This window comes from Heterocephalus glaber, unplaced genomic scaffold, assembly GCF_053883595.1.
Source record: "Heterocephalus glaber isolate CG9 unplaced genomic scaffold, H.glaber_assembly_v1.0 deba00000281, whole genome shotgun sequence".
NCBI classification, from domain to species: Eukaryota; Metazoa; Chordata; class Mammalia; order Rodentia; family Bathyergidae; genus Heterocephalus; species Heterocephalus glaber.
This window is the reverse complement of record NW_028258139.1, coordinates 7360829-7379347: the sequence shown is the minus strand read 5'-3', so window position 1 is coordinate 7379347 and position 18519 is coordinate 7360829. Positions and strand designations below refer to the sequence as shown.

Below are 18519 nucleotides of genomic sequence, written 5' to 3'. Positions count from 1 at the left end.
CCAACATGGATTTATCATATATAAAGGTGAAACAAAAATAACACCTGATGGGGGAGTAGACGGGAAGGGGAAACTAATAAGAATTGAGATGTGTTATGTACATGTACCAACTCCCCATGGTGAATGTAATCATTATGCACTGCAAATATGTACTAAAAACAAAAAAACAAAAATAAAAACCACGTGATATCCGAACAGTAAGCCCTGAGTATGCAACATTTGTACAAAGTCTTACTGAAGGCATAGGAACAGCAAGTGAAAATTCAACATACTAAAACACAAATTTTTCAACTCTTTTGAATGTTACATTAACACTGTGCCATTTGGATATTTATGCTATCTCTCAACAGGATTCTGTGGGAGGCTGAATTATACTCTCATTTCAGTCCACAAAAGACATCCAAAAGATGTCCTACTCCCTAGAACTGGTGAATGTAACCTCCTCATACAGTGAAAAGGGACTCTGAAGACTTAAGTTAAAGACCTTCAGATGGGGAGATTGTTTTTGATTGTTCAGGTAGGCTCTAAAGGAAATCACATGTAACCTTAGGTACAGGGAGATTAGATAAAAGGAAAGGGCAATGTGACAAGGAAGGCAGAGATGGGAGCAGTCTAGGTACAACCCAGGAATGCTGCAGCCACTTGAGGCTAGAAGAAAGGCTATTCCAAGAGACGAGGAGTGTGGCCTGACAACAGTATGATTTTTGGACCAGCGTAACTAATTGTAGATTTCTGGCCTCCAGAACTGGGAGAGAATAAATGTCTGTTGTTCTAAGCCGTCAGGTTAGCAGTAAGTTGTTACAGTGGCCACAGGAAACTAGTACAGATCCATATTGCCACAGATTGTTAGCAAATGCAGAGGGAAAGGTCTCTGAGGCAAGAGCTCACTTGACTGAACACATGGCAGATTCTAATGACACTGGACATGGAGTTCTACTGATTCTTATTAACACTGAGTTTAACATGATGCACGATACCTTTGTAAACCTGGACTTCAACGTGTCAATGGCATCCACCACAATTTTGCTGAAGAATTCTCTTAGGGCATCCAGGCTGCAGTGCCACAACAGGGTGAGGAGACAGCGATCTACAAATGCTTGGCGAGTCATATTTGAAAGTAGATCATTTCTCCTGAACATTCTGTACACACTTTCCAGAAGGTCTGATTGTGTGACACATGAACTCCTAAAAAAAAGAGATAAAATTATATGCCTGGTGTAGTGGCACACATCTGTAAATCTAACACTCAGGGACGCTGAGGCAGGAGGATTGCAAGCCTGGGAAATTCAGTGACTTTGTGAGACCCTGCCTCAAAATAAAAAAATAAAAAAGGTAGGGCTGTAGCTCAGTGTGAATGCCCTGGGTTCCATCCTCAATAAGATACACACACATACACACACACACACACACACACACACACACACAAACACACACTAAATTACACGAACATTCATTCTGTGAATAAATATTCTGAGTATCTCTTACATGATAGGCAGCATAAACTCCAATTATTATGAATTACAAAATAATTTAAAAGAGTAGATAAATGAAACCTATCAAGACAAAAATCATTTGCACACAAATTACATTGTTTTGTTCATTCCCAGAAATCTTCAAAACCAAATTAGGTATTAGGAGAATTTTTCATTTACTCCCAAATCTAGTTTTGCTTAAGAACACTGGAAAGGCTTTGAAAGTCTCAGGGCTACAAATGTTCACATTTTGAGGATCTGAAACTCACAAGTTAAGATTTAAAATATTCTAGTCTCTCCCTACTAATCAACTATCATGCTTATTTCTGAAGCAGAGCTACATCCTTCTATTTGGTCCTTTCTCACCTGAAAAATAAATAATCAGCAGTAAAATTCTGTCTATACATCTATAAATTAAGAATACATGGGCTGGGGATTTAGCTCAGTGGTTCTGCGGTCTGCCTCGAAAGCACAAGGTCCCGAGTTCAATCCCCGGTACCAAAAAAAAAAAAAAAAAAAGAATACAGCTGGCCATGGTGGCATGTGCCTATAATGGCAGTACTCAAGAGGCAAGATTCCAACTTGAAGGCCAGCCTGGGATACACAGCAAGTTCAAGGCCAGCACAGACCACACAGTGAGCTTGTTTAAAAAAAAAAAAAAGAACAAGAAAAAAAGAAAAAGCAAAAACAAGAAAGGAATACAGAATTAAATTTCCTTACTTATTAAAACAGAGTGTTAGAACACAATGATCATTAAAATGCTGATGCTCTGAACTTATATGTTAACCAGGGTAAAATATGATACACAGAAGGTATTTGAGTAAAAGTTTTAAGGTTGTGAGATGCTACTATATGCCACACAAGCTTTTTAATATTCAATGGGTACTACAGTGGACCCAATGGTTATGCCCCTCCCAAATCCTTATGTTGACATCCTCACCCTAAGGCAAGGGTATTGGTAGGTGAGGCCTCTGGGAGTTCATAGGTTATGAGGGTCCCGAGGGAATTGGTACCCTTATAAAAAAGGCCTCAGGGCACTCCTTCCCCCTTCTAACATGTGAGAGCACAGCAAAATGGCACCTCTATGGCAAAAAGACCTCTGCCAGATATGGAATCTGTTGGCACCCTGATTTTAAACTTCCAGCTTCCAGAACTAAAAAAAAAAAATTATGTTTATAAGTCTGTAGTATTTTGTTACAGTAGCCCAAACTAAGACATGCATAATCTTTTCTTTAATTTACCTCAAAATTTTACTGGCAAAATACAAAAATCATGTCAGCACATGGCTATTCACTGTGACATTCACTTCTTAATAGTAAAAGACTGAATCCAAAGTTCCTCAGTGGAAGTGGAAGACTTCTTCAAAATACAATGATACTTCCACACAATAAAGAATTATATACTTGTTTAAATAAAAAGCAAAAGGGAAACTACCAAATTTTCCTCTATCTGTTTAAGTGACTACTGGCTTTGGTCCTTTATTCTATCAATAATGATGTCTAATATTAATTGCTTTCCAGATGTTAAGTCATTGTGGCATTCCTATAATACATTTCAACTGGTTATGACATATAATCTTTTTCACATGTTGGATTTGGCTTGGTAACATATTTGGGGAATTTTTGTGTCTATACTCATGAGGAATACTAGTCTGTAGTTTTCTTCTGATGATGTCTTTTTCTGGCTTTGGTAACAGGGTGCTTCTGTCCTCACAGGAGTTGGAAAGTATCCTTCCTCTGTTTCCTGAAGAATTTATGAAGTATTGCTATTTCTTCTTTAAATACTTTAAATATTTGATAAACATCACTAGTAAAGGTATCTGGATCTGGGCTTTCCTCTGTGAAAAGATTTTTAACAATTCGGTATATTCAAATTTTTAAATTTCATGTAGAGTCAGTTTTGGTGACTTTCTAGGAATTTGTCCATTTCACTTAACTGTATCTATTGAAATGATAACTGGCTTTGGTCCTTTATACTATCGATAATGATGTCTAAAAACTTTTGATATAATATTGTTATAATGTTCCCTTATAGTCTTTTTAACTTCTGAGAAGTCAGTAGTAATGGCTTCTCTTTCATTCTAGATTATCATAAAATATTTTTCCTTTATTATTGGTCTAACAATTTGTCAATGTCATTAATCATTTCAAAAAATAACCTAGTTCCATTGATTTTTTTCCACCATTTCCCTATTTATAATGTTAATTTTCATTCTAATCTTTATGTTCCCCTTCTTTCAGCTAACCTTTTAGTTTTTTCCAAATGTTAAAGTAGAAATTTCACATTTTTTTTTGTTTAAATTTTTTATTATTGCTGTTGATTTGTTTTGTTTGAGACAGAGTCCAAGTTGTCCTTGAACTCATTATATACCCCAGGCTGGCCTCAAACTCTTGATTCTCCTGCTTCGGCCTCCCAAGCGCTATAAATAGCAATCTTATATTCTGAAACAGGCATTAAGATATAGTTCCTCCTCTAAGCATTACTTTAGCTACATCTCATCCATCTGGGTATGCTTTATTCTTATTTTGTTTACAGCAAAGTACTATTTGACTTCTCTTGCAATTTCTTCTTTGACTCAAAGATTACTTAAAAATGTGGTATAAGTCAGTTGGTTATTTAGAAGTCCCCAAATTTTCTTCTAATGTTGATTTCTAATTGAGTATTACTGCGGTCAGAAAACATATTTTGTATTGCTTCAATCTTATTTTTTTATTTAAAATTTTTTTATTAGTACATATTTATAGTATATAACGATTACATTGGCTTGGTACAGGTACATAACACATCTTAATTCCTTTTACTTTCCCTTCTCTTCCCCTCCATCTTTTTAAAAGTATTAAGACTTGTTTTATGGCCTAGTACTCTCCTCAGCTCCCTTGATCTCTCTCTGCTTCCTGCACACCATGATGAGAGCAGCTAATCCTATGCCACGCTGGAGCCACCATGGACTGAAACCTCTACAAACTATGAGGCAAAATAAACTTCTCCTCCTTTAAGTTGTGAGTTCTGGGTATTGTGTCTCAGTGATGTGGAAACTGACTAAGACAATCTGTCTGTAAGAAAGTTTCATGTGTGCTCAAAATGAATGTGTGGGCCAGGCATGGTGGCATATGCCTGTAATCCTAGAACTTGCAAGGCTGAGGGAGGAAGATTGCCACAAGTTTAAGGTCAGCCTGGGTTACATAGTGAGTTAAAGACCAGCCTGGACTACACAGTTTCAAAAAACTAAAAAACAAAACAAAAATGAATATGTGTTCTGTTATGCAGAATGTTATATAGTTGGTTAATTACAGTATGATATTTTTAAAAGTGTCAATAGAAAGGAATAAAGTAATTTATGCTACATCATGGATGAGCCTCAATAAAGAAGACTGAATAAAGAACCCATACATAAAAGATCACAGGATTCCATTTATAGGAAATGTTTAGAAAAGGCAAATTTATAATGACAGAAAGGTACACTAAAATTTTTTTTTTTTGGTGCTGGAGATCGAACTTGGGTCCTTGGCTTGTGAGGCAGGTGGCAGAACCACTGAGCTAAATCCCCGGCACATTAAAATTTTTTAAAAGTAAATTAGTAGTTGCTTGGGCTGAGTGTGAGAGTGAGAGTCAATTGTAAAAGGTCATGTAGATCTTATTAAAGTATAAAAATATCCTATATTAATGGTTGCACCACTCTGTACAAAGTTCCTAAAAATCATTCAGTTCTATACTTAAAATAGTTAATTCTATGATATGCAAAATGAAACTCTAAAATAAATTTAGAGATATTTATAAATTCAATATAAATAAATGCCAATTTAAAAAATTCATTAAAAGTTTACAATTAGAAGTAGCTATGCCATCAAGCCCTTACTTTAAAAATTCATAATCAAGTATATCCCATTCTCCCACTGCATTTTTCTAAGATAGTAAATTATATTTTAGGTAACCAAACTGTCCTAATGATGAGCACAATTTCTTCATCACAGTGTAATTCCAACTACTACATTTAAAAGGGATTAAAATCAGAAAAATGGTTATTCACAACTCCTAATAAAATAACTGATTGAGGGCAACTAATATAAATAGATGCTAAAACCATTAGGAAAATGCTCTAAAGAATGTGGCTGGCCAACTTTAGAATCACTAAAAGCAGGACAACCAGACAACAGGTGTCTCTTAATGGTCTGAAGAACGTAACTAGTGAGCACTCTTGCCAAAATGTGAACCTGAATCAAACTGAGCTCTTAGACTTAACTCTCCATGACAGGAAACAAGGACTGGAGGAACAAGTTAAATAAAAGAACCAGGAAAGATGAAGATATTGTACAGATAAATCCAGATGAAAGACAGTGTACAGGACAAGTGTCCAGGCTTTTTCAATTACAAAAGAAAAATTAATGTAGGAGGACTGCTCTAGATGAAGCCAGATTTAGGAGACATGACTGTAAAAGGATCTAATCTGGATCAAAATTCAAATATCCAACAGTATAAGAGCATGTGAGATCACAAGTCAGAATATGGATTTACTGGTAATCTTGTTCAGATGATGACAGTACTGAAGCTATCTAAGAAAAAGAGCAGGTTTTGGAGATCAAAGCTAAAGAACTCAGAATTAACAATGTGACAAATATTTGCTTTAAATTACATCAGTGAAAGAGAAAAGCTGAAGGGAGGACTAAAGCTGGGAAATTGTTGATTATCTGAAGTCCTATGCATACTTTTTCTTTAGCTCTAAGCATGTGTTTGTAAAAACTTTCATAATAAAAATTTATTTTTAAGAAAAAGTAAATAACATGTAATGGTGAGAGTTGCCAGTCAACATTTTGTAGAACAGAGAAGATACTTTCCCTCAGAAGTAACATGTTACCACTCCTGGGCATTCAGTAAAATGACTTACCTTCTGGCAATCCTTTTGAAAGTAGTCTGAAATAATTCTTCTATAACATGTTGCTGTTCCCGACAAAGAATTTCAGTCATCAATTGTAATAATATAGGACTTTCAGATAATTCCAATGCATCTAGAAACTAGAATACATAATCAGCATCATCAAAATTTTTTGACTTATATTTTTATTTTGTTTTTAACAATTCTAATTTAAAAAACTGAGAAGGAGGGTGGGGGATTTAGCTCACTGGCACCGCATCCGCATTGCAAGTGGAAGGTCCAGAGTTTGATGCCCGGTACCAAAAAAAGAAAAAAAAAAAACTGAGGAGGAAATGGAATTCTACATAACATTTTAAAATGCCATTTTTTGTTTGTTTGTTTGTTTGGTTTTTTTTCGGTGCCGGGGATCGAACTCGGGTCCTTGAGCTTGCCCAGCAGGCGGCGAAACCACTGAGCTAAATCCCCGGCCCTAAAATGCCATTTTTGCAGAAGTGAATGCCTGCCTTATTAATAATGTTCATTAAATACTTGAGTTTTGATTCTTTTTAGGTTTTGCAGATGTTCTTCCTTTTAGCCCACAGGTTCTAAGATTACACAGCCTGACTGCACCAGGATCTTCTTCCTTCTCCAGACCAGTCTTCCTTGGCCCTCTGATTGGGGAGACACCTGTCTTTTCCCTATCGCAATGTCCTAGGCCACTCTTCTAATAGTCTCCTCTTTACTGTCTCATTATCTGTCCCCTTGTTGGTTTGTTCTACTTTTTAGAAGATACACTCAATTTTATCTTTAGAATGGAACAGGAAATTTTTGATTTAAATTTGCTTTTACAAATTTAATTTCCATGAGCCTCTATTTGTTCTATTTCATGGACATAATGCCTTCCCTTCAGTTTCTTTGACTGTTCTTCTCTTACTTGGTGACTCCATCCCCTCTGAGCTCCTTTTTCCCATTGCCTTGCATCTTTCTTTTGTATATATGTGTGTATGGGGGACGGGTGGCTGTGATCAAACTTAGGGCCTCACACACGCTAGACAGGCATTCTATCACTGAGCTATAGCCCCAGCTCAAAGTAGTGAGATTTTTAAAAAAAATTTTCGTTTTGAAACATAGTTTTCCTAGGCTGTCTAGGCTGACTGTAAGCTCCTGGTCTCAAGCCATCTTCCTGTCTCAGCCTCCTGAATAGCAGGGACTAGAGTAGCTGGGATTAGAGGTGGGCAGCTGGCTTTTATTTTTCTTATGGAAGTAATTTTCTTTAGTGGTCAGTGATTATTTCCATTTATATTCAAGCATTATTATTAAAAAAAGCACTAAGGATCTACTTAGACTCTTTCTGGATGGTAATGCCATTAGATAACAAATTGTTAGAAACAGGATACTTACATGATACTTACATATTATCTAGACTTGAGATCACTATAATAGGGTAGCCTGACAAAATTTAGGTTAACATGAATTCCATGACCAAGCTTTAAACCTAACTTCCCATTCAGAGTAAAACAGAAGATAAAGAAGTTAAAAAAATTCCTTACCAAAATACCAATGGTATTTTTCACATAACTAGAAAAATCAATTCTCTATTAATATGGAACCACACACACACACACAAAAAAACCCAAGTAGATGAAGACATCTTGAACAAAAAGAACAAAGCAGGAGGCATTACAGAACCTGACTTTAACATTATTACAAATCAGTAGTAACCAAATGCTGACATGAAAAACAGACACACAGACTAGAAGAATAGAAAGCCCATATAAACTCATGCACCTGTAGCCAACTGATTTTTTTTTTTTTTTTTTTTTTTTTGCAGTACTGGAGATTGAACTCAGGATCTTGTGCTTGTGAGGCAGGCAGCAATGTCACTGAGCTAAATCCCCAGCCCTGTAGCCAACTGATTTTAATAAAGGTATAACAAATGGTGCTGGGAAAATTGGACATCCATATGCTCAAGGAATGAAACTATACATCCCTAGCTCTCACCAGTTACAAAAATCAAAATGGATTACAGACTTAAATATAAGACGTGAAACTGTGGAACTACTAGAAAAAAACACAGGGTAAATGCTTTAGGACTCTGGAATGGGCAAAGATTTTTTTTTCATTTTTTATTTTTATTAGTACATAGGGCTGGGGATTTAGCTCAGTGGTTTTGCCGCCTGCCACGCAAGTGCAAGGACCCGAGTTCGATTCCCAGTACCCTCCCCCCAAAATTAAGATACTATATTTTTATTAGTACATGTTTGCAGGCATAATGGTTACATTCCTGTGGGGAGCTGGTATATGTACATAATACATCTTAATTCTTTTATCTTCACCTTCCCCTCTCCTCTCTCCCTCTCCTTCTATCCTTGGTCCCTCTCCCACTTGTAAAGGATCCATCTTCCTATTTTCTGTTTTCTATCTTTTATTGGAAAAGACCTAAAACCTCAAGAAACAAAAGCAAAAATAATAAATAGGATTACATCAGATTACAAAGCTTTGCATAGCAGAGGAAACAACAGAGCGAAGAGACAACTTAGAGAACGGGATATCTGCAAACTATACATCTGAAAAAGAGGTTCTTTTTCAGAATATATATGGAACTCCAAAATCTCAAGAGCAAATAAATACATAAATTAAGCTATTTCTTTAAAAAGGCAATGCCTTTAAATAAACATTTCTCAAAAGAAGACATACAAACTGCCAAAAGGTACATGAAAAATTGTTCAACATCACTAATTATCAGAGAAATACAAATCAAAATGACAAAGACATCTCATCAGGTCATCCCAGTTAGGATGGCTATTATCAAAAAGACTAAAGATAACAAGTCCTGATGAGGATGTGGAGAAAAGGAAACCCTTGCATACTGTTGGTGGGAATGTAAATCAGTAAAACTAGTAGAAAACATTCTAAAGGTTTCTCAAAAAATTAAAAATAGATTTAGTGATTTAGCTCAGTGGTTCCGCCACCTGCCTCGCAAGCCAAGGACCTGAGTTCGATCCTCAGTACCCAAAATAAATAAATAAATACATAAATAAAAATAGAACTACGATACTGTATGATCAAGCAACCCCACTACTGGGATTGTATCTAAAGGAAATGAAGTCAGGATGTTTAAGGGATGTCTACGCATTACAGCACTATTCACAATAGCCAAGAAATGGAAAAACCTAAGTGTCCATCAACTGAGAAACAGATAAAGAAAATGTGGTGCATATATACAATAGAGTACTATTCAGTTATGAAAATAAGAACAAAATCCTGTCATCTGCGGCAACACACATGAAATTTGAGATTGGTAGGTTAAGTAAAGTAAGTCAGGCACAGAAGGATGAATACCAAATGATCTCACTAAAAAAGATGAAAGCTGATCTCACAAAAGTCAAAGGTAGAAGGAAAGAGGATGCAGCGCAGTAGCAGAGTACCTGACTGGCATGTGTGAGGTCCTGGGTTCCATCTCCAGCACTTGGAATAGGAGCAGGAGCAACAGCAGATGTCAAAATCAAATTTAAGGGGAAAAAAACGAAGCTGAATATAGAATAATGGTTTAGATGCTGGGGACATGCAGACAGTTACTGGGGGGATAAGACTGAGATGGGAAAAGGCTGACCAAAGGCTAGGAGCTGAGTTATAGTTAGGAGGAAGGAGTTCTGGTGTACTACTGTACTGTATATTTCAAAAAGCTAGAAGAAAGGATTTTGCAAGTTTCTATCACAAAGAAATGAGAAATATTTGAGGAAATGAGTATTTTTAACCTAATTTAAACAGTACACAATATATATATATGTATTTAAACATCACACAGTATCCCATTAATAATATGTACAATTGTTATTTTTTTCATGTATCAGTTAAAAATAAATTAAAAAAATTCATATCTAGGGCTGGGGATTTAGCTCAGAGGTTCCGTCGCCTGCTTTGCAAGCGGAAGGTCCCGAGTTCGATCCCAGGTACCAAAAAAAAAAATTTATATCTAAAGAAATATAACAAAGGTCCTGGAATGTAGCTCTGAGGCACAGTGCCTGCCTGGCAAGCACCAGGCCCTGAGTTCGATTCCTAATACAAAAAAAGCCCCAAAATCAATGTTTTAATGTTTATACTGCTGAAGCGGAAGAGAAGCGCAGGGCAGAGGGAGGACCAGGGCGTCAGCACTGGTGGACACACACACACACACACACACACACACACGCACGCACGCACGCACGCACGCACGGCCGGAGACTACCTGAGCTTACTTCGTGGCTGGCCTCCCTCTTCAGCTCTGCCACACCACAAGTTCGACCAGTCTACCTGCCTGTGTCTCAGTATAACCAGTGAGTAAAGAGAGGCGCTACTTTTGAAAGATGGGGCCAGAATTTTAGAAGGTGAGGTCTCAAACATAACTTCAAATTTTTACAAAGAAACTTCTAAAAAAGGGAAATGTGATGATGAGGTAGGAAGTACATCTCTGATTCAAAGGCCACTTTTGCAAGAGTGTGTAAAAAAAGTGAAGAAGGAACTTTCTGATGCAGACAAGAAGTTGGCAAGCAGGGAAAGCGCTTTAGCAAGTGCTGATTTAGAAGAAGAAATTCTCCAAACACAAGGGCAGAAAGGGAAAAAGTCTCACTCTAGTGTTAAAGTAGCAGATAGAAAAGTACTTGATGATATAGATCACAACTCTGATGCAAGTCAAAGAAAGAAAATCCCAGTCAACCAAGAAGAAGAGAGATTAAAGAATGAGAGGACTGTGTTTGTTGGGAATTTGCCTGTCACATGTAATAAGAAGATGCTGAAGTCATTTTTTAAAGAGTATGGAGAAATAGAATCTGTACAATTTTGTTCTCTGATTCCAGCAGAGGGAACTGTATCCAAAAAGTTGGCAGCAATCAAATGTAAAATTCATCCTTATCAGAAAAACATTAATGCTTACGTTGTGTTTAAGGATGACAGTGCTGCTACAAAAGCACTGAAAAGAAATGGGGCCCTGGGTCAGGGATTTAGCTCAGTGGTTCCGCTGCCTGCTGCACAAACTCAAGGACCCAAGTTCAATTCCCGGTACCAAAAAAAAAAAAAAAGAAAGAAATGGGGCCCTGATTGTGGATGGATTTCATATTCGGGTTGTTCTTTCATCTGAGACCTCATCTAGAGACAAGAGATCAGTGTTTGTTGGGAATCTCCCTTGCAAAGTTGAAGAAACTGCTGTGGAAGAACACTTTCTGGACTGTGGCAGTATTGTGGCAGTGAGGCTTATGAGAGATCCAGTTACAGGAGTTGGCAAAAGGTTTGGCTATGTGCTCTTTGAGAACACAGATGCTGTTCATCTTGCTCTGAAATTAAATAATTCTGAGCTAATGGGAAGAAAACTCAGAGTCATGTGCTCTGTTAATAAAAATTAAAATAACAAAGTTCAAATCCAGGTTTGAAGAATGTCAGTAAATCTAAGCAGAGACTTAATTTTGCTTCCAAAGATGTAGGACAATCTAAAAGTATATTTATTGGAGAAAAAGCTGTTCGTGTTAAGAAGAAAGGACAGAAAAAGAGTGGGTGAACTAAGAATGTGACAAAACAGAAGCTGCTTGATTTTTTTTCCCATGAGGTCTGGAAATTTAAGTGTGGCGAACTCATAGACTGAACATCACAATTTTTTTTTTTTTGGTACTGGGGATCGAACTCGGGTCCTTGTGCTTGTGCAGCAGGTGGCGAAACCACTGAGCTAAATCCCCGGCCCTGAACATCACAATTTTTGATGGATTGTATATGTGAAATGTGGGGACCTGTATAACCTTATTCCCACTGTAATCCCATCAAAGCACTTTTTTTGGTACTGGGAATCGAACTCAGGACCTTGCACTTGCGAGGCAGGCAGCGGAACCACTGAGCTAAATCCTCTGCCTGCACTTGTTTTTTTTGGTACCGGGGATCAAACTTGGGTCCCTGTGCTTACGCAGCCCCCTGCATTTGTTTTTTAACGTAGGCAGATTAGTTACTGTGGATTATGTATTACAGATGATGGTATAAGAGATTGTTTTACTAGGCCTGGTCAACATTTAGAATTTTAGTGATTATTTAACTCTGTGTTACAAGATAATTAGCACTTCAGTTATTTTATTTTTTTTGCTAGAGATGAGACATAATTTAAATAAAAACAAACAAGTCTTATTACTGATTGTACATTAAAAAATGTATACTGCTAAAACTAACCTTTTTCATGCAGTCCACATAATTATTATACTTCAGAGTTCCTGGAGGAAATTCATCAGACTTCATGGGGAAATTAGAAACAATGAGCTTTTCAAGAACACCCTTAAGGTCTTCCAGATAACCTCCAGTAAGACTGGTGAAGAATGGAAGAAGAATCACAGCTTGGCCCTGTGGTACAATGCAGATGAATAAAACCATGGTAATTGTGGCTTATAGATCCTATAGAATAAACAGAATTATTGTGTTCTAAAGACTGCAAATAAAAATACAACATGGATTCAACAAGTGATTTCAGAATAAATTCTAGGTTACCTTAAAAGCTAACCTGAATGCAATTGTGTACATCAATTTTGCCTCTAGATCAATGGAGTTGGGGTTACATTCACAGGCATAAATAAATAGGACATTGTGGACTGACTCTACATGTATATGTTTTCTCTTTCTACAAATAAAGACCCCAGAAGAAATGTACTAAGTAAGTTTTACGTGGTCAGAACATCTTGAATAACCTATAGATAATTTATAATTATCTGTTGTAGATTTCAAGCTGAGCTTAACAGGAACTAGGTGCTAATTTCTCTCTCCCTTAAATGATAAGTAAATTGTGAGACTTTCATATGGTGAAATGGGAAACACCATTAATCACACAGAACAGAAAATTCCTAAGAATTTTCCTCTTTATCAAAAAAAAACTGTGGCCTTTCATTAAGACTACATTTTAATAGTTAAAAATCTAAATAATACAGAACTTTAAAATTAGCAATTTTAAAATTAAAAGTGAATTCTTGACATCCCCTCCCATCACCAGATTTTGTTATTTTTAATACCAAAAGGATTGAATAATAATACTGGAAACCCAAAAATCCAATTTAAATAAATCATATATATGAAAAGACAAGTGTTAATTCTTTTTCTTTGGTTTTTTTTTTTTTTGGTACTGGGGATTGAACTCGGGTCCTTGCGCTTGCACAGCAGGCGGCGAAAATACTGAGCTAAATCCCCGGCCCAAGTGTTAATTCTTTTAAGTATGATAGTCTTGTGATTATAACATAAAACAAAAATGTTCTGATCTCTTGGAGAGGAATACTGAAGCACATGCTGATCAGATAAACTGAAGCCCAGGATCTCCTTAGAGAGGAGAGCTGTACAGGTAAAACAAACCCTGCCTACATTCTGATAGGTATCAAGATGGGTGATAGGTACAGGGCTATTGTGCTAGTCTATTCTTGCACATGTTTGAAATTTTCCATTAAAAAAATGACAAAATATAAAGACATGGAAAGAAAAAAGAATGTAATCCAGAAAGAGTATTTTAAAATCATTTACCTTTAAGTGTAGACCCAGCTTTGAATCAGCAAGTAGACTAGCATATGTTGCAAAGACTTCTGGGAAGGAGCTATGATTTGTATTGAAAGATACAGAAGAATCAATCTAAAAGAAGGTAAATAAAAACACAACACATTGCTATATTATGCTTCTATTTGCTTTAAAACATTTGACAAATATCTAAGTTTCAGAAATAAACTAATTTTGTTCTTGGGCTTGCTTCAACAATATTTCAACAAATTTGCCCTGAAATATATTAACTACCTACTAAAACAAAGCATGTAAAGACATAATAAAAGGACAAAGTACAAGAAATAATAAGCATAATAAATGATATAAAATAATTTGAAATGTTAAAAATCGTAAGGTAATCAGCAATTATCCTCCCAAATATTTTTTATTTATCAAACCAAAGAGCTTTTGAAAATAACTCCCATCAAATTTTTTGGTACCGGAGATAGAACTCAGAACCTTGTGCCTGCGAGGCAGGCAGCGGAACCACTGAGCTAAATCCCCAGCACCCCCATCAAAGTTTTAGTTACAAATTATGGTGTTCAAAATAAGGAATGAGAATGCTACATTTTTTTAGGTTTCTTGAAGTACCTGTAAAATTTTTGCCAGTAAGGCCAGTACTGCCATTTTATTTTCAGAAGTAGAATCCTTGGACCACCATGAATCACACTTCCTCCAGTTTTGCAGAATTGTAGACACAAGCTTCAGTCCTTGATGTTTTTGAGTGGTTCGATCCCTGAAGCTCTGATCTAACATACCATTCAAAATGGTACTCACCTAAAATAATTTTGCAGTGACTGAATGAAAATTCTCAATATTGAAAATGACAGACAAAAAATAAAATTTACCTCAAAGTTATGAAGATAAAGAGCTATTTCTACAATAGATGCTTATCTACTTCAAAACTCTTTTAATATGAAAATAGCACAATACTGCATAAATCTGCTTATAGAAAGCAGACAATGGCCTTATTGATGTCATCATGCCTATCCTGCCACTTCTTTTTTTTTTTTTTTTGGTACCAGGGATCAAACTCAGGACCTTGCACTTGCGAGGCAGGAAGGCAAACCACTGAGCTAAACCCCCAGCCCATATCCTGCCACTCCTGCTGCTCTTAGTTTGGGGCCTTCTCAATTTCTCAATGTAACTCCACTCAAAAGATGAACAAACCTTGTTTTGTCATCACCACCACTATGTGCGCACACACATGTGCACACACACACAGTTTCCTACCCCACTTCTCCATTCCAACAGTGACATTCAAATTTTGGTTAGATCCACTAATCTTGTCATTTTTCACAGGTGCTCTAGTAGTATACTACTGATATTTTTCCTTTCTTGCATACTTTGCTCTCCCTAAAGTTAATTCCTGTTGGCTTTTTTGCTGTTTTCAAAGAGCCTTTCCTTAATTCATTATCACAAGCTCTCAAATTAAACTGCTCCAAATTGTGTTGGGCCATCAGGAAGTCAATCTGCTTCATATCTCCCTCAAGACCAGCGCACGGCCTTGATACCCTGTCCCCTCCTCTGCATAACCTTGACTTCCTGCACTAAACACTTTCCTATTTCTTGGCTCACCGCATCTTTACTTTCTTTTAGGCCTGCTGAGACAGTCTGATATCCTCCAAGGGGATAAGTACCTAGTTGACAGAATTCCTGAAGCAAATTGCAGGACAAGGGCTAAGAGCCTCTAGGGGTAGAATTTAGGTAGACTTTCATCTAATTTCTTTGTTTTCATGATCCTTACAGTCAACTAAGCCCAGTCATTGGTTCAGAGATAGCCCCACCCATTGAAGAAAATCATCATCTTCAGTTTTCTGAGGTGAGGAGGGCCAGAAGGCTGATTTTGTATCAGGCCTCCTTCCTATTCCTTTCTTTCACTCCCTGTTTGGCACACTGGCCACCTACTCTTCCTGCTCCTGTCACAGCGAGGCTCTGGGACATGAAGTTCTGCCACTCTTGTCCTGCTTTACAGCTTTGTCACTCTGGAAGTCTTTCCTCAGTATCCTTTAAGACTTGGTTGTTGTCATTGTTGTTTTTAACCCTATTCTGTCATTTTACAGGGATGTGGGGAAAGGAGCAGAGGTAAATTCATATTTTTAAATTTTAATGTAATACAAGTAGATATTATAAGAAAATATAAAAACAGTTCTATGGGGCCGGGGATTTAGCTCAGTGGTTCAGCCACCTGCCTTGCAAATGCAAGGATCCGAGTTCGATCCCCGGTACCAAAGAAACAAAACAAAACAAAAAGAAACAGTTCTATGGAAAAATAATTTTTCATAACAAAAATAAATAGAGAATAACAATGGTAAGTACACTGTGTATCATGATCTTAAAAAATATATTTTCTCCTGAGTTCAATTTCTGGTACAAAAAAAAAAAAAAAAAAATATATATATATATACATATATATATGTGTATATATATATATATAATCAACTGCTAACCTATCTCTCAACTCATTTCTTAATAATACTATGGTTTTTTGGGGTATAAAACATTTTGATTACTAACAAAGTATCTCATACTTGGTATAATTTTGAACAATTTCTTCTTATTCCACAATATTCATTATATATTTTGGTCCTTATACTTTCAGTTATACTAGAGAGACAATGCGATATTTACACGTGTGTGTCCAATTTGTTTCACTTATGTGTATGGCCTCTAGGTGCATCCATTTACCTAGAAATGTCTCAAGTTTATCCTTCTTGTGGCTGAATAGTTCTCCATTATATAAAAAAACCCACATCTTTTTTATCCATTCATTGGTTGGTAGGCATTTGGGTTATTTCCAAGATTTAGCTCTTATAAACTGTGCCACTATAAACACGGGAGCACATATATCGCTGTGGTATGATGCTTTTAATTCTTTTGGGAAGACACCCAGAAGGGGAATAGCTGGGTCAAACAGGATCTCTAATCCTAGTTTTTTGAGGAATCTCTACACTGATTTCCACAGCGGTTCCACCAGTCTACACTCCCAACAACAGTGGAAAAGGGTTCTTTTTTCTCCTTAGCCCTGGCTGCATTTGTTATTAGTTGATTTCTTTTTTTTTCTTCATTAAGTTTATTGGTACATTTTAGGTATACAATATAGTTACATTCATCACTTGGAATTTGTACCTACATGATGTATCTTGGTTCTTATTTTTTCCCCATTCCCCTGCCCTCCCTTCAACCCCTCCACCCCTCCCTATTTACAGAGACTTTGTTTCCATTTTTTCCTTTTCTCCTATTTTTTCCCTTTCCCCTCGCCCTCCCTCTCCCACTTCTCCTACACCTTTAGACCTTTAGAAATTCTTTCTAGAGATGGAATCTCAGCATTGTTTTAATTTGCATCTCTCGAATAACCAGTGACAGTGAACATTTTTTGTTTATTTAGATTTAGCGTTTCTGTTTTAATATTTAGATCTTTGATCCATTTTTATTTTAGTTTAGTGCTTGGTGAGAGACATGGGTCTAGTTTTAGGGTTTGGCATGTAGAAAGCCAATTTTTCTAGCACCATTTATTAAAGAGGCTGTATTTCTTCCAGTGAAGGTATTGGCCCTTTTGTTAAAGACAAGATAGCTGAGTTTGGTGTTGTTTCTGCATCTTCTAATCTGTTCCATTAATTCTCAGGTCTGTTCTTTTGCCAGTACCATGCTGTTTTTAATCACTGTAGCTCTGTAGTACAATTTCAAGTCAGGGATTGTGATGGTCCCTGCCTGCCTTTGTTGCCCAGAACTGTTTTTGCTATTCTAGGTCTCTTCTGATTCCAAATGAATTTTAGGAATTTTTCTAGTTCTGTGTGGTGTGCTAATGGCATTTTGATTGGGATTGCATTAAATCTGTATAACAATTTTGGGAGTATGGCCATTTTTACTACGTTGGTTCTTCCTACCCATGAGCAAAGGATCAACTTTAGAAATGATCCCTGAAAGTATAGCCTTAATATGCATATGTTTTTACCCATTATGCTCACAGCTGAACAATAAGCTCAAAGTGTTAAACTTTCTGAATGTGTGTATCTAGTACAATCTTTTTTCTAACTTAAAAAATACAAATTTCTGGTACAATCTATCACAAAATACTTCCTGACAAAAAATAAGCACTGTTTGGAATAAAAGCTCAACTTAGTAAGAAATTACATGATTTCTTGTCAAAAGTGAACCTGTGAGGTAGTGCCTTTTAAAATTAGGCCTTGAGATTTTGGGAGCATAAAGGAATGGAAAAAAATAACCAATGTTTCAATATCCTTAACATTCATTAACAAGTGTGAAAGACTGTTTTGTTTTAGTAGATTTTGTTTTCAAGAATTAACCTTCCAGGAAGAAATCTTGTTTTATTTTCAGGAAATACTTCAGCGATATGGCAATTCTTTTATAAGCATTATTTACAAAAACATTTGGCTCAAGAAAAATTTCCTTACCATTTTGGGATTATCCATTGATGATTTCATGAGTTCCGATACAACAAGATCTAGATTTTTCAGCAGCTCAGCATTAATTGTTTCTGAGAACAAGCTATAGAAATACTCTCCATGGGAGAAGCTGATGATGCTTCTCCGTGAGCTATGTGAGGACGGCGTGGACAGCTGTGCCGCATTCAGGAGCAGACTCACCAGGCGCTCACACTGTGAGGAAGAGCGGAGAAAACCATGGCAGGGGCCTGTCTTTACATGTTACAGAAAG

The 18519-nt window shown here is 36.5% G+C and overlaps 1 protein-coding gene and 1 pseudogene across 7 annotated transcripts in view; one reads left to right on the top strand and one right to left on the bottom strand.

Moving 5' to 3' along the window:
• The window catches only part of Prkdc (protein kinase, DNA-activated, catalytic subunit), a 166097-nt gene that overhangs the window by 83301 nt on the left and 64277 nt on the right, over positions 1-18519 (bottom strand). For all 7 annotated transcript variants that reach the window (XM_021249006.2, XM_021248991.2, XM_021248992.2 and 4 more), the window contains 6 exons: positions 18258-18461; positions 14434-14619; positions 13831-13935; positions 12505-12672; positions 6355-6482; positions 978-1185 (listed from right to left, as the gene is read on the bottom strand). In XM_021249006.2, the coding sequence (XP_021104665.2) occupies positions 978-1185; positions 6355-6482; positions 12505-12672; positions 13831-13935; positions 14434-14619; positions 18258-18461 (999 nt within the window). The remainder of the gene's footprint in view (positions 1-977; positions 1186-6354; positions 6483-12504; positions 12673-13830; positions 13936-14433; positions 14620-18257; positions 18462-18519) is intronic.
• LOC147830202 (RNA-binding protein 34 pseudogene) lies at positions 9728-12068 on the top strand (annotated as a pseudogene).